This window comes from Populus trichocarpa, chromosome 4 (assembly GCF_000002775.5).
Source record: "Populus trichocarpa isolate Nisqually-1 chromosome 4, P.trichocarpa_v4.1, whole genome shotgun sequence".
In the NCBI taxonomy this organism is placed as follows: Eukaryota; Viridiplantae; Streptophyta; class Magnoliopsida; order Malpighiales; family Salicaceae; genus Populus; species Populus trichocarpa.
In genome coordinates, this window is record NC_037288.2 from 16429381 (window position 1) to 16445117 (window position 15737).

Genomic DNA, 15737 nt, shown 5'->3' on the forward strand with positions numbered 1-15737 from the left:
TTGCTCAACTCGCCACTTGAACGATGAGACATTTTGATGGTAATACTCTTGTGGTTAACCCCTTGCATGATTCTTGAATGTCTTTTCTTTAAAATGAAGCTTTCCGAAAATAAAAATAAAAATGAAAATAAAAAATTTCACTCCCAATAATTACATAAAATGATCAAACCTTTTAATTCTTGTGAGCATTGAATGAATTATGTACAGCAAATAGAAACAGCATTCCTTTTCTCTATCACCAGCTAACCATTTCAGATAAATTACAATTCTCAATCTGTATGGCTAAAATCTTAAAAGCATCAATGGCTATTTACAAAATGTACAAAGTTACTAGTTCATCCAGATGGAAAAGAATCTGTTTGATGGTTTTGTTAAACTGCACACCTGCAACCAAAAAACAGAAGATAAAGAGTAAATGACTCTAATAGCGAGGACAAGAGGGAGGGAGGTTGGGGAATAAACAAGTTACAACAACATACAAGATGGCTGCCTTCTTTTTTAATTGGCAAGGAGAACGTTCAGAAACCTAAACACTTGTCGTTTGATTTTATATACTACTATAGAGCATAGACTGGGCGTCAAACAATGGATGGATATGTTATACACCATAAATCCATTCTTGTATTTCTAACTACCACATAAAAATTTGATACTGAAAGTAATAAATTGTAAGCCTTGATACTTCAGCAATGAAAAATAGATGAAGTTGATCAACAGCATTCACGGACATCAACACCTTCACAGCTGAATAATCATCAGCAGGGCTTGGCAAATGCCAAAACCAGAGCTTCTAATGTCATTTTTACCTGGACCGATGACATTTGAGTTACTTCTCATTCCACTAACGCAAGATCCATTTATTTAGTGTGTTATATAAAGTATTCAAAAGGAGCGGGTTGTAGAGTTCAAACTCACTTTGTACATGTCGGCTATGGTGACAACAGAGGTCTCCCGTGACCTTCTCTTGGAAAGAGAGCAGCAAGAATCCTTCTCTATCCATTTGTCATGCAATGGTCTCATCATGCATTTCAATCAATCTCAATCATTTGGCTTTGTGGAACCCAGATATTTCTCCATGGACTCTTTTTTGTGTTCAGGGTCAAGACTGCAAAAGCATCCTCACCAGAGTAAATATATGATTGAAAAGATTGCATCTTAATAAACTGGAAAATGACTTAGATCTAATCAGAATCAGAACCAAAAGGTAAAAGGAAGAGGAACTGACCTATTTCTAAGGCCAAGAAGAGCACAATGGGCTGCACCTGCACAAGCAGAAACAGGAGCTATGGCAGCAGCAGGAACAGCCTGCACAGCAGTTGCCAGGGCAGACCCTGCACTGGCTCCAAGCTGGTATTTTTTAAATGGAGCTCGCACTAAAGCAGAAGCAGATTTTCCCAGTCCATCACTGAGACTCTCGTACGCCTGTGAATTTGAGAGAACAAAAGCTTTATTTGAGAGCAACTACACGCAACAAATATATTGTTTTATTTCCTAAATCGCATGGATGTAAAATGGCCTTCACAATAAAAAAGCCATGATCTCAAACTAGTTGGGTTGGCAATATGCTTTTCTCTGTTGAAGGTGTATCTTTCTTGCACCGTTCCATCCTGATCATAAACCAAACCCAATGTATGATAGTCATTACGGCCATAAATTCCCAATCTTTAATTTCTACAGTGTCTAGTCCCTAACCAAAAAAAAACAGCCAAAACTGCGTGACACCTAACAAAAAGCACAAGGAGCAACCATGCAAAAAGCAAGGCAAGTTGAGGAATTTACATGCTGAATTCCTTCCTGGGCATCTTTTGGTTGATTGCACCTTACATTTGCTTTAGTTTTGCCTGGTAAAGACCATGATACAGGAGCAGAAGGAGCACCTGTAAGAATACATTCTGCTTGGAGCAAAATATCATGAGCCCCAGCTGCCAAATGTACCCCAAGTCCAACAGCTTCAAGTGATATACGTTTTAGAAATGCAAATGTACCTGATTGGAGAATTACCAAGAATGATTACTTTCATGTATTAAACTTGGAAGTGGAGACAATACATTCTAACCAAAATGTATGCAAAAACACGAATTAATTAGTCATGGAGGAAAACAGTTTCATAGAATAATTGAAATATAGAGAATTCAGTATAGGGCCAAAAGAATTGTTGAGATGCTGGTCAGCTAGAGCATGTTCTTATTATTATTGAGCAACCTGCCAAAAATTGCACAATCAAAATTTATCTTGCAACTAAACACCAAACCAATTTAGCCATGATATATAGACATGACAAATAGAGACATTCACCACAAACATGCAATATAAGCACCTCAAATAATCATGTGACACAAACAATGATCTGGTATCATTTACACCATAATGCAACACAACCCAGATTTTACTGCTAGAGACCAAACAAATGTTTAACTCAACATGACTTGCCTCTTTGCATTCCCTTGATTATTTTATGATCCTTCCTGTAGCTCTCAACAGGCAAGGAAACAAGCTTTGCAGCACTAGAACCCACAGCAACAAAGGACCGGATGGTAGGAAGACCTTGCAAAATTTTATGTATCTACATACACAGGAGAGATAAATAGATATCATAAAACATGTCAATACGAAGAATATAACCATAAAGTTCTCAATACACATGGAGAATGTTACTAAAACCTGATTTTGAGAAATCTCCACCAACCACTCCCCTATAATTGTTTCACATACACTGCCCCAGCCATAGACACCAACAGCATGAACGTGTTTTAGCTGTAGTTCAACCCCCTGCATCCAAAAATTTACTAATGGTGATTAGAACATCCAACTGGAAACTCCCAAAACTTATATTTCGTTCAGTATTTTTTGTCTAGTGAATTGGCTTATAATAGTTTTGCTATTAATAGAAAATTAATGTTTACAAATTAATGATTTGAGAAGCAACAATATTTAAGAAGTGAGAATTATTGGTCTGGGGTCATCTTTGCAAAAGGAAAAAAATCCCTGCCATATTTATGTTTACGTGCAAGAGACCTTTATCTATTACTGGATAGCCATTAAATGGAGTACAAAAGGCCAGGGATTTTAGATCAATAGCAAGATACACACAATGTAACAATTAGCTTGGGCCCTACCCAATCCCCCACTTGAATGCTATATGACCCACAGCATAGACAATTACTGAAAATTTTTTAGTACAAACACGAAATTTGAAACCATCAGGTTGCATTTTCTAAAAGTTTAATTCAGAATGGCAGACTTCTTAAATGATGCCCTAGTCATTTTATCAAGAATCAGTCACAAAACCTAGTATCAAATGTACAAAAGTGGACTGCAAAACACCTAAATAGTTGGAGCCAGTAAGCAGGAACTGTCCACAAAACTGATTTCTTCCATCACCATATATTTACACTATTAATTACCAAACAAAATTTAATTTAATTCAAAAAACAAAATTTTCACCTTCCAGGGGACAAGGTTCACAAGTTCCACGTACTTCCCACTACTCAATGCTGCCAGATCAACATGATGGGGACTGTAATCAATTCGAAGAATAATAGGCCATATGTCGAACTTCTGAAATAAGTTAATGTGATCAGGGCATAAAAAATTGACTTCAGAAAATCAAATTCGGAATATAATAAAGAACTCAAAACAGATAAAATAAAGAAAATCATGGCCTAGTTCAATTATTCAAAGTCAATTCCATCCTTTTCCATTCCATCTTTTTTCATGCAATTATTCACTGAAAACACAGGCCATCAGAGTAAAAGGACAGAAGTAAAACAATCTGTTGAGTACTGGCTAGCCATTTCCCTTACCTGTTCACATGATTGCACTCAAACAGTAGTTTAACAAAAAGGAAATGGAATGCAATGATATCATGTCACTTGATAAATGGCATGCATGGCCCCTATCCTACTTGCCTGAAAAAAGGGAAGCAATGCTTCATTTGCAATTGTATGTCCAGCAAGATTACTGCTATTTGTTGCAGAAGTCTTCGCACCGTCTGAGTTTTGATCTTGATCTGAAGACTGGCCTGCTGACAAGCTTTTGGGCCCAAAAAAGCTAATGAGAAAATCAAGCTGGCTTTGATGAAGATGCAATAGCACAGGAAGGAAAGCTATGCGTAACCTGGAAGGAATAAATATGACAATTAACAATGAGGGAGCACTTCTATAAACAGTGTGTGTGTTTCACTATAACAAATTATATAAAATAAAAACCAGGGTTATAAGGTTGACTGTAGTTCATGAAGTGTGATTGTGAAATTGTGATGCAGGGGACCAACATGTACAACACTTGTTATTTTGAGCATGATCATAAGAGATAACAAGAGAATTTAAAGGCTAGGGTAGATTGCCAACCCTATGAAACAAAAGAATTACACAAAACATCTACATTTCCATTCCTGGCCCGTCATGAACACTATCAGCCAAAATTCTTTGTAGCCTTGTAAAAAAAACCTCACATCAATCCTTGCATAGTGAAGAATTTTTAAGATAATAGTATGACAGTGCTTTCCAAAACAGAGATGTTACACCAGGCTTCTACTAAATCCATACTCAATAACCATGACAGCTTGCAAAACACATACCGGTATTCCTCAAGAGGAATTAGAGGATCTGGTCTGACAGCTTCCAAGTCCAGCTTGAATGCTTTGGAAGTGGATTCCCTAGGATGATCTTTTGAATGATAATATCCTAGTATCTTTCATTTCAAAAGGAAAAAACTATTCAAACACGATTTATAAAAAAAAAATAAGAAAAAAAAAGATTGACAAAATAATTAAATAAAATGGATTTGGGTTTTTTTATAGTACCCGTTTCCAAGGTGCAGTTTTACTCCCATCATAAAGATGAAAATCCTGAACTGAAAGACAAAGCTTAGACGCATATATCCCACCAACTGGGAAGACATCGTATTGAAATTGCATTCCAGATAATGCAAGCTCCAGATAAACAGTTGTCTCCCGTCCACAAGTATGACTAGAAGGATCACCATTCCTTTTATGTACCTGCCAATCAGAACCAGCATACATTCTCCAGCTCACATTAATGTTCTTAAAAAGCACTCTTCCGGTGGCCTTCCCAAAATCATCAGAATACATAGTTGGAAGCTGGTCTTCCAAAACCTGATTCACACTAGCTTCACCACTTGCTCCAGAAATGTGATTTTCAAAAATGCTTAAAGGGGCATCCCCATACCATCCACCATTTCCTCTGCCATGATCTGCATCGTCAAAATTCTTGGATTTGCATTTAAGTTTCTCAGATGGTGTTTGCCTGCCTATTGACAATTCTGGCAAAGGACATAAATCAGGCAAGTAATAACCTTCTATAAATTCTGGGAAAGAACCACTCTGTAGAAATGTGGTTTGACTACTTTCCAGGCCTGCCAAAGGCACTGACCCATCATAAGAGAGATCATCCGAGAAAAAGTCTGGAGTTTCAACACTGAGGCTGCAAGCCTCTCCAAGGAGACTTTCATCAAGTGAAACATGAATTTCTGATCCATTAGAATCAAGCTGGCATGCCTGAGTCCCATGCAAGTGAAACGCATCTTCACATATCTCATCCATTAAACCAGCCACCCCAAGTTTACTCTTCGTATCTGCAGTAGGGTCATGCACTTGAGAAGTTGATGGGACACAATCATGATTGGAAATCCCGCCTTCATCATTTAACTTGTTTCTCTCTTGGGCCTGACGAACACTATTCCACCTATTCTGCAAGTGCACAACTGATTCCTCCAAGTCAGGGGCAAAAAGCTGTTGGAATTGAGCAGACAAGCGAATCAAACCATAAGTTGTGTCATGGCAAGTTTCCACATAAATGTGGGATTTTGAGCATTCTAGCTCCCAGAGAAGGCCATTCTTACAGTCAGTTCTCAAAATTGCTTCAAACAGGGCCTCATGAGCAACTTTCGCATAACCCATCTTATGAAGATATTCCACACTATAAGTCCCACCATGATCATGTGCTGCACCAAGAAGCAGCCCCACATCTTGCACTCTAATTTTGTAATCACTATCAATAGAATCTTCCATTGTTGTGTTGGAAAGTGAAAACAAAGATGCAGCTAATACACAGGCAACATGTGGCTCACCTGTTTCTTCTTTGGAATACAAGGAACCAATCTCGGAATGAAGAGCCCCAACTACCGAATTCTTCAAGTGGGGCTCATAACTTATACCGATATCAACCAACTTTAGAATGAAATAAGTTTCAGAAGGGGCATTCAAATCCCCCTTTGCCAAACTTCCATCACTTGCCTTCTCAACTTCAGGAGATGGCAAAGTGAAGAAGGAGGATATTGCATCCAGCCAATCCAAGCGACCACCAACAGCAATAATTGTGGCACATCTGACAGTAACAGATGTGAAATCATGTGACCTCTTAGGATCCCATATGTGTATAATTTCAGAACCAGCCAACCTAGAAGACAATGCATTGGAACCTCCTCCATCTCCACGTTTCCTAGTGGAGTTGCTACAAGAAATCAGAAGAAACTCTCGATCTGGAACTCCAGTGATGGAACCCCACAATTTACCTTCTCCATGGGCTAGCCAAAAGAAATTGGCACCCCTGATACCTCCAATATTTGAGACAGACAACATCTCAAATTTTCGGATTTTCAATTTTAAACAATGCCATGATCCAGGAAGTTCACTCTGTAATGAACTTTTTATATCATCCTTTGTATCTGGTCTAATTGAAAAATCTACTGATTCGCACTCCACAAGAATTGAAGTTCGACTGACTGATGGCAATTCCCCAACACTGACTGCATCGCAGGCCATGCCTGGTAATCCATTAATCATCTGATCTAGAAGGCAATGCAGATTACTGTACTGAGAAGTGCTAACATCAACCATAACAGAAAAGAGATGAACATGCAAGAAGAATGCAGAGCTCAAAATTATCTCCTCTCTGGTTCGCGAATTTAAATCTCCTAAATCTTTGACAGCAGTTGCACTAGCAAACTCATAGCCTTTCACCATGAATTTTCTTCTGCTCTCTGGAGCCGCCAAAGACTTGGCTATCTCAGCAATAGAAGGACCAGCCACAGGGTCTTCCTGCCAAAGCATCTTAATTGCACATAGAGAACCAGCTCTATTACTGACAGACACAATCTTCTGCGCACAAAATTTACGCCTTGGTGTTACAGTAGACGAGCTAATTCCATCATTCTTACATGCTGGATTGACCAAATAAACCTCGAGATTACCAACATTCAAATGCAAAGAACCAGTGGCCCTTGGAGCTTGCCTTTTCCATGAACAGGAATTCGATGTTAGACTATTTTCTAGAACTTTTCCCTCTTCCAAAGTTAATGGTGAAGAAATATCAAAAGCAATAAATTGATTCCAGGAAGAGTGGCCTCCAACATCTCCACCACTTGCAAATGGGAAACATAGTATTACTCTTGCACAAGGGATTGATATACTACCTTGCAAATTTTCTGTACAAGTTAACGTTGAAACCCCAGAACTTGAACCTTTTTTCATATTTCCATGAGAAAATTCACGCTTCTTATTGACAGATGGAAATCCACTCCTCTGGGCACTCATTTCAACAGATTTTTCAGCATCCTTCAGGAGACTCAGTATCATGTTTACTGAACCATAGTTCACCCAGAATATTAACAGCGGCAGTTGCACTGAAAGTGACTTTGTCCCTGTAAAACTTTTATCTGACGAGTTAGAACTTACAGTAAATTGGCACCGAGTGACACCTGAGGTACCGAGCAATTTCACTTTGGTTGCATTTCCAGATGGAACTCCTGGTACAACTAATGTACTTGATTCATCCAAATAAGGAAATGGAGGGAGAGCACCTTGAACTTCAGCTTGCAGATTTTGAATCAAAACAGTTCCACTGTTGCTATCACTACTATAATCCCGCAAGTGAAGATTCATGGCATCATTTTTATTGTACAAGTAATCAGCAACCTCAATGCACTTCACTGTTCCTTCAAACCTCTTTTCTTGAGGACATACCTGTTGACCTTGTCGAATTTTCAAGTTAGATAGAGGAATACCATAAAAAACCAATAAGGAACAAACAGCGAAGCAGATTGTAAAAGAATTCTAATTCTTCAAGAAAATTTTACCTGCAAAACAACAAAAATATCTTTGCACTCTGCACCCAGACAATGAACCTCCAAATCAACAGCATTCTGGTCACTCTTTTGACCATACAAGTCTTCCTGATCATCATCCTGAAAGGATAACAAGATAGAAATTCCAGCCAAAGTCGCTTTAAGGTTTGTTTGAACATGCTGATCTTCTGTACATGGTCAAGAAGGAAAATAGAATTATAATACAAATCACATATCAGAAAAAGATCACAGTTAAAGTCTGAAAACCTTATCATGACAAAACAAGCATCATCGAATATAAATGTTACACTAGAAACGTAGCAATGAATATCTCATGTGCCTATAGTAAGTGCATTAACTACATAACATCGCTTGTAAGAAAAGATATAAACACAACAAAATCCTCAGTCCACCAATCAAAAGAACTGAATGGATGCACTTTATAGTATTAAGAAAGCATGTGTTAGCTAGATGTACTCCATGAAACCATATGATGCCTAATGGAAAAAGAAAATAGATCCTAAAATAGAATGCAAGTTATATCTTAATATGAAAATGCAGGAAAAATGTTATATCCATGATATTACAGGAGGAACAACATATATGATGAGATTGTGCATAAGCAGCTCTCAAATTTGGGCAACAATGAATGCACAAAATGACACACTTATGGAAACAAGTGCACATACCAGAAGGAATATGAAAAGATCCAGAAGCAAGGCTGGATGCTGCAGTTAATGCACTGAAAACAGAACATGTCCAGTTCCACATCCCACTGCTTCCCAAAGCTGATTGTGAGCTCCTCATTCCATCTAAACATTCAAAAAACTGGTCCACACTGAAAATTGGCCAAGAAATGTCAGCATTACCAAAACAGCAAAAAAAAAAAAAAAAAATTAAAAGTTAAAGATGAAAAAGATTTTATGGACATGTAGATTAATATTTATTTGCAGGATTACAATCCTTTTCACCAAACATTACATCTCAAAATGAATTTTTAAAATCCCAAACTACTAAGGGAAGGGTGCAAATTTCATAAGCACTTCATTGTATTTATAAGATCAGATGCTTGTGTATGATAATTCCATATGTTAGAGCAATAAAAAAGTGTGGAACCCAAAAGCAAGAAAGATGCACTAACCTTGCTCCAAGGTCTAATTCTTCTTGGATACCATCTTTCTCGTTTTCAATAGAATTTGGCACCCAGTCAGATATAAGATGTGATCCAGATACCATTGCTTCACTGATTGATTCTTTCCCGGTAAAAGATGAGAAGGCAGATGTAAAACTACCATGAACAGGGATTGACTTCTCAATAGCAAACACAGTAGGACTGGATAATGATGAATGGAAATGAGAAGAGGAATTGAAGCAGACAGATTCTGTTGATCTATAATGTGCATCCCCCCCACCATCTTTATCGATATGCTTACAAGTTTCCCATGAAAGTAGGAACCACTTGATTGTGCTTGGTTGAAGTCTTAATTCTATAGGATCAAGACATACCTCAGCATCCAATTTGCGAATGTCTAATGAACCATTCTTCCAAGGAATACTTAACTTCAAATTCCCTGAAAATCCACCTTTTTTCCCTGTCAAAATAGGAGTTGTAGGATTTGATCGGCAACGCCCAAAAAACTGCTCACTAAAACTTGAATCTGACACACATGGACTGCAACTTTGATTGTCAACACCATCCGTCTGGAGAAGTTCAAGTACTGCACCTTGAAACTCCACAAAATTCGTTAAATGACTTATCCCAAGAAAGTTCTCAACTCCATGATCAGAACTCAAGTTAGGGTCTTCAGAAACACAGGTTCCACACTCTATTTCAGGTACTCTGAGGACCAAAGTTTCTTGACACCCAACCTTCTTTTCGTCCTTCTCGAAATACGGCTCAAATGCAACAATCAACTTCTTAACCTTTACATGGAAACTCGTCAAAAACCACTTCACCATCTTTGCAATTGTCTTTACACCTTCATGAACATCAACATGACTAGATTTTGCGGCGTTTTCCATCAAATCATTCCCAAACTTTCCCACATCCTTCTGCCTATGTCTACTATCTTGACTACAACTACCAGTCTCGTCTCCAGCTGGTGTATTACATTTCTTCAAACAGGGTGCAAGTACAAGTTCAAGCTCATCCAACTCAACCTGAAAACCTTTACCCTTCCGTGGCATTTTAACCGACAATGAACCAATTGACCCTTCTTTTATCATCACTGATGCCGCTACCCCAAACTAGAAAACTCAATCCAAACAAATAAAATTACCTCAATTAGAAAACAACCTCCAAACCTCAATTAACAATTCAAAAACCAAAATTGAAAAAAAAAGGTCGGAAACAAATATAACAAATTATTAAACAAAGGACCCTAAAAGTTATCTAATTTCAAGCAACTAACTAAAATAACCAACTGTTAATTCCGCTAAAATTAATAAAAAAAGCATAATAACAAAAATGTCATTAAAGATTTCAGCCAAATAAACTTTAACGAGCAAAAGTTGCAGCTTGACGAGACTTAAATTAACCGCTTTACCTTTTCATTAAGACAATCAACATTAAGAGCAAGATCACTGAGTTGGATAGTGCCTTCACTGATTTGAACATCGAGCTGATCAAGATCAATATCTCCTAATATAAACTGCCCTAATTTCTTCTTCAATACAAACTTGCACAGCCTCTTCACGGCCAACCGCGACAGTACAGCCTCCGCCGATTTTGCAAAATTCCACGAAAACATCGTGAAATTTGGATTTGGAAGGTTAATTAGGGTTTATTTTGAGATAGGGTTAGGGTTTGGCTCGTGATGGGAGACGAATTATAATTATCTCCCATCAAGAGACAGGAAGAGAAAAGGAATGGACTTTGTTACGGAGAGAGACGGGTAAGATTGGACTTAAGAGAGAAATGATTGATTGGAGACTTGTTTGTGTTATGGTCGTTTTTTGGATTTGTATTGGATTTTAAGGTTTCGTGTGGTGTTTTGTTAATTATTTTGTCTGTAGGGTTTTTTTTTTTTAATAGTGCACGTTTTAAATTCCCACGCCTTCCGGTACTAACGGTAAAAACAGCTCGGTCAAAAGAATCTTCTAATTTCTGATTATTATTTGTTTTTTTTTTTTTTGGGACGAGGAGCATCGAGGACTTGTTTGGTGATACAGTTCCTTTGTTTTTTTAAATTGATTTTCAAAGTTTATTTGTCCTTTATTATGATGATTTTAGATGAAAATATAAAAATAAAATGAAAATATAAAAATAAAATAAAAACTTTAATGGTTGTATTAAGCATTGGTTAGGAACACTAGTGTAAATCGCATTCTATAAAAATTAATTTTTTTTGCTAAAAGTTAATTTTTTTATATATTTTGGATCGTTTTGATATACTGATCTCAAAAATAATTTTTTAAAAATAAAAAAATATTATTTTGATATATTTCGGCACGAAAAACATTTTAAAAAACAATCACAATCACACTCTATAAGTTTAACAAAGAATATACTTGTATTTTTTTTAATTATATCTTTAAAATTAGACAAGAATATATATTTTTTTGTTCGGTTTTTTTTTATGATAAAAAGTATTATTAGATTAACTTGTGCATTAATTCAGATTAAATTTCTCTTTTAAAACACACCCTCCATATTGCACTATATATTCAGAGTAATTTAATAATTAAATTGTCTTAGATGCTTTAACTTAAAAAAAAAAAATCTCTCTTTAACCATTAAATCAACTTTCTTAAGTTTTTATCAAACAACTTTGAATTTTGAAGTGCTATTATACGAGTAGGATGACGACTTTATAATAAAAGGATGGTGTTCATAAGTACTATAATTTGATTTATTACATTATCTTAAAATTGACGTATTATTTAAATATCTTCTTTGAATGCTTTTTATAATACAATATTATGATGTAGCTGCCATCGCTATATTCGTATGTATTAACAATGGAATCTTAATTTACACATTGAAAAGCATTTCAAGCCAATGGTCTAGCGAATGCAGTTGGACTTTTTTTTCGTTTTTAACTGTTCAGCAATGAAGGGCTTAACACAACAATTAAAGGATGTATTTCACAAAAAAAAAAATCGAGAATTATAAACATGTTTAATTTGAGTTAATCCAAACCTTCATTCTATCTCCATGCCTTTATTTTTTAAAATTTGATCATTTATTCTTTGAATGGTTCGTGATGAGTTAATTTTTGGTTAAAACTTTTATAAATAAAATTTTTTTTAAATAAAATGGATCTGACATGTTTTATTTGAGTTTGCGATTAAACTCAAAGTAATATGGATATGATGAATATGTCAATTCCAAAGAATTTGGACTTGACAGTTAGCCAAACTCAAGATAACGTTGGTCTGACAAATATGTTAGACTCAAAAAACTTGGACTTGGAAGTCAACCAAACTTAAGAAAACGTGGGTCTCGCGAACATGTTAAACCCAATGAACTTGGACTTGACGGTCAACCAAGTCCAAGATAACACGGATCTGGTGAAAATGTTAGTTCTAAAGTACTTGGGCTTAGTAATCACCCAAGCCCCAGATAACATGGGTTTGACGAGCATGCTAGACCCAAAGAACTTGGACTTGACTGTCAGCCAAGTCCAAGATAACGTGAGTTTGACAAACATGTCAGACCTAAGAAACTTTAACTTGACAACCAACCAAGTCCAAGGTAATGTGGGTCTGGCGAACATGCCAGACCCTCGTTTCTTTGAACTTGGTTGGCTAACCCAAAGAACTTGGACTTGACAATCAGTCAAGTTCAAGGAAACGTGTATTTGACAAACATGCTAGATCTAAAGAGCTTGAACTTGACAGTTAGTCAAGTCCAATGAAACATAAGTCTGATAAATATGTCAAACCTAAAAAACTTGGAGTTAGCAGTCAACCAAGTCCAAGGAAACGTGGGTCTGACTAACATGTCAGACTCAAAGAACTTGGACTTGGTAGTCAGTCAAGTTCAAGGAAACGTGAGTCTAGCGAACATGTCAGACCCAAGAACTAAATATAAGGAAACATGATTTTAGCAAACATGTCAAGCCTAAAAAACCTGGACATTACTAAGCTTTAAGGCTATATGTCTGATTTTGGACGATCCTCTACAATATAAGTATTAAAGACATGATAAACCACCATGCTTCTCCATCTAGAATAATCGTTTATATTATGATAATGATTTTTCTATGTTTATAGGTATGTGCAAGGCCTCTTAAGGAACCTAACATACTTACCATCTCATTAATGATATGTAAGAAATATTTATCTCCCATTAATATCACCAAAAGTAGAGGACTTTCTAGTCTTTCTTTTATTTGAAAATGACAAGGTTCACGGGGTATAAATACCCCCTGAACTATCCAGTAAAGGGTTCATAACTTTTCTTCTCTTAAGATAAAGATACGATTTCAGAGCATTACCCAACTTAAAACTTAAGAACAAACATCTTTTTTCTTTGAATTTAAGGCTCTTTTAAATCATTTATTGTCTTAAGTCATTTAATACATTTTCCATAAAATATGTTGACTTTATCATTGGATTAAATCCCCCGATTGGGACTATTTTTAGGTATTCAAGCTTCTATTATAAGTATAAAGTTTCTTAGATTAAGAAGAAGAAATCCAAGCACTTGAATATATTAATTAACTACTATCACAAACAAATAATTTTTTAGTTACATATCTTAGATTTTAGGAAATCATCAATTTTGCTTTCTTTCAATTTCATTTAATGAATATTAGACATTATTTGCTATATAATTTCTGCAAAGATGCTGATGTAGATTTAAGCCATTTCCATGAAATTAAAGGACACATTTAAAGAAAGCCATCAATCACATGATATTGGATAAAATCAATAAAATGATACTCATTTTTTAGAAAAATAACATCGTTAATATAAAAGTTTAGGGAAATAACACAATTTGAAAACATATTGGGGGAAATGACATAGGTTAACACAATTGTTATTCTGAATCACGATTTGAAACAAAATCATTATTCAAAATCATAATTATGATCGAAATCGCGATTCAGAATAGTTACTACTCTTTCAAAAGAAAAAAACCCTAAAAAAAACCCACCACCAAAACAGACTTCAATCATCGAAAGCAGCCTACAATCCTCCACCAAAACATTAGAATAATCTTCTTCTCATCTTCACGAGTCTTTCTACTATTTTGTTATTGCAAACCATTAGCCCAAGCTTGATTAACAACCTCTTTACTATGACAACAGGCGGAATCGCCACCAAGCCATAAAAAAATCAAGGTAAAACAGTTGCATTGTCTCTTAGTTTTATGAGTTTCATTGTTGAATTGAGAAATTTTAAGTTTTGATTTATGATTATTTGTGTTGTGTTTCATAATTGAATATTTTGTTGATGTTGAGGTAATTTTTGCTTTGAGTGAAGCAATTATATGTGTTTTTATGCAATTGATGTTATTTATGGAATCAATTAGGTTTGAATTAGAGAAATTAGGGTTTAAATTAATTTTAAGGGTTACTTGTCGTGTTTAAAAATATTATTTGAAATGAGATAAATTTTATTTTAATTGATGCAATCAGATAGTTTTTCAATCAATTGATATTATTAATAAAGCTATAGTAACAATTTTAGCAACTAGAGTTTATGTTGGATTTTAATTGGGGATTTTGTTTTAATTAAGAAAATTTACATTTTAATTTATATAACTAGATATGTTTTCATTAATATTATTAAGGTCAAAGTAATAGTGCATCCTCAAAGGGGTAAATCACCCCATCTCTATCATCTAAAGTGAATGTGATAAGTTCATACCATGTATCTTGTTGATGAGTTGTTGTGACAACCTGTTTTCCATACTTTCTCTTTCCATTAGAAGTATCTTTGCTTGTCGAGAAGCCCTCTAAAATCATATTGATCTCAGGCAGGGCTTGAATAGGTTGGCTGAGCTCTTTTCTTTCATGTTTCATGTGGGCACACCTCTTAATGAATTATTTCAAATAACCCTTGGCTATCAGCCTCTCAATCTATTTCTTTAACGTGAAGCAATCTTTCATATCTTGTCCTTTGTCCTTGTGGAATAAAGAAAATTTTTTGGAGGTGCGTGTGTATGGAGGCGATACTATATAGGGTGAATATTAAACAAAGTCTTTCCCTTTAATGGCTGTAAAAATTTCTGTAAGGGTGGTATTCAAGGGAGTTGTACATCTCTTTTTAGGGTTTGCACATCCTCCCTCACTAGCTTTTTTTTACCTTTCTTGAAATTATTACCTTTGTTAGGAGAGTGGTTTTGTTTGAAAGGTTTCTTATCCTCAACCTTATAATAGAAATTGGGAGGCTCATGCCTTAACATACTGGTTTTTTCTACCCATATATGATTCTTCATGACTACCTTCACCTTTAACAGGCTTCTATCTGGTAAGACATATCAATCATTCTATAAAGAGCGTTCTCTCACTCTACTTATCAGAGCCTTTAAAGCTATTGACTCGATCGATTCCTCCATCTCAAGCATTTCTTCATTGAACCTTTTTAAATATACCCTAATGGATTTCCTTCCTGATTGAGTAACATTAAAGAGTTCTATGGAGCTCTTATTTGCGAGTATATCGGTGATAAATTATGACACAAGTTTAACACATAGTTCA

At 35.6% G+C, this 15737-nt stretch overlaps 1 protein-coding gene across 4 annotated transcripts; it reads right to left on the bottom strand.

Annotated features, from left to right (window-relative positions):
• Positions 1 to 150: 150 nt before the first annotated feature.
• On the bottom strand, positions 151 to 11059 carry LOC18097793 (autophagy-related protein 2). 4 transcript variants are annotated; one of them, XR_008059105.1, is made up of 14 exons: positions 10632 to 11057; positions 9227 to 10332; positions 8775 to 8923; positions 8098 to 8273; positions 4805 to 7984; positions 4580 to 4692; positions 3909 to 4116; positions 3445 to 3558; positions 2662 to 2769; positions 2431 to 2563; positions 1780 to 1985; positions 1226 to 1422; positions 916 to 1105; positions 151 to 384 (listed from the first exon to the last, which is right to left on the bottom strand). XR_008059105.1 is itself a non-coding variant. In XM_052452544.1 (13 exons), exons 1-13 carry the CDS (start codon positions 10833 to 10835, stop codon positions 1039 to 1041), a joined length of 5961 nt encoding a protein of 1986 aa, XP_052308504.1. In that variant the 5' UTR covers positions 10836 to 11057; the 3' UTR covers positions 914 to 1038. The 4 variants fall into 4 exon arrangements, 2 of the variants coding, with proteins under 2 accessions (XP_052308504.1, XP_052308505.1); XR_008059106.1 differs by lacking the exon at positions 151 to 384 and adding an exon at positions 471 to 806; XM_052452544.1 differs by lacking the exon at positions 151 to 384 and having other exon boundaries at positions 914 to 1105.
• Between the last annotated feature and the right edge of the window lie 4678 nt (positions 11060 to 15737).

Coding starts and splice junctions, on each gene's coding strand:
- LOC18097793 (XM_052452544.1), bottom strand. CDS start 10,835: ATGTTTTCGTGGAATTTTGCAAAATCGGCGGAGGCTGTACTGTCGCGG. Junction 4,693..4,804: donor AAACTGCACCTTGGAAACGG/GTACTATAAAAA, acceptor TTGAAATGAAAG/ATACTAGGATATTATCATTC. Junction 2,564..2,661: donor TGGAGATTTCTCAAAATCAG/GTTTTAGTAACA, acceptor CTGTGTATGTAG/ATACATAAAATTTTGCAAGG.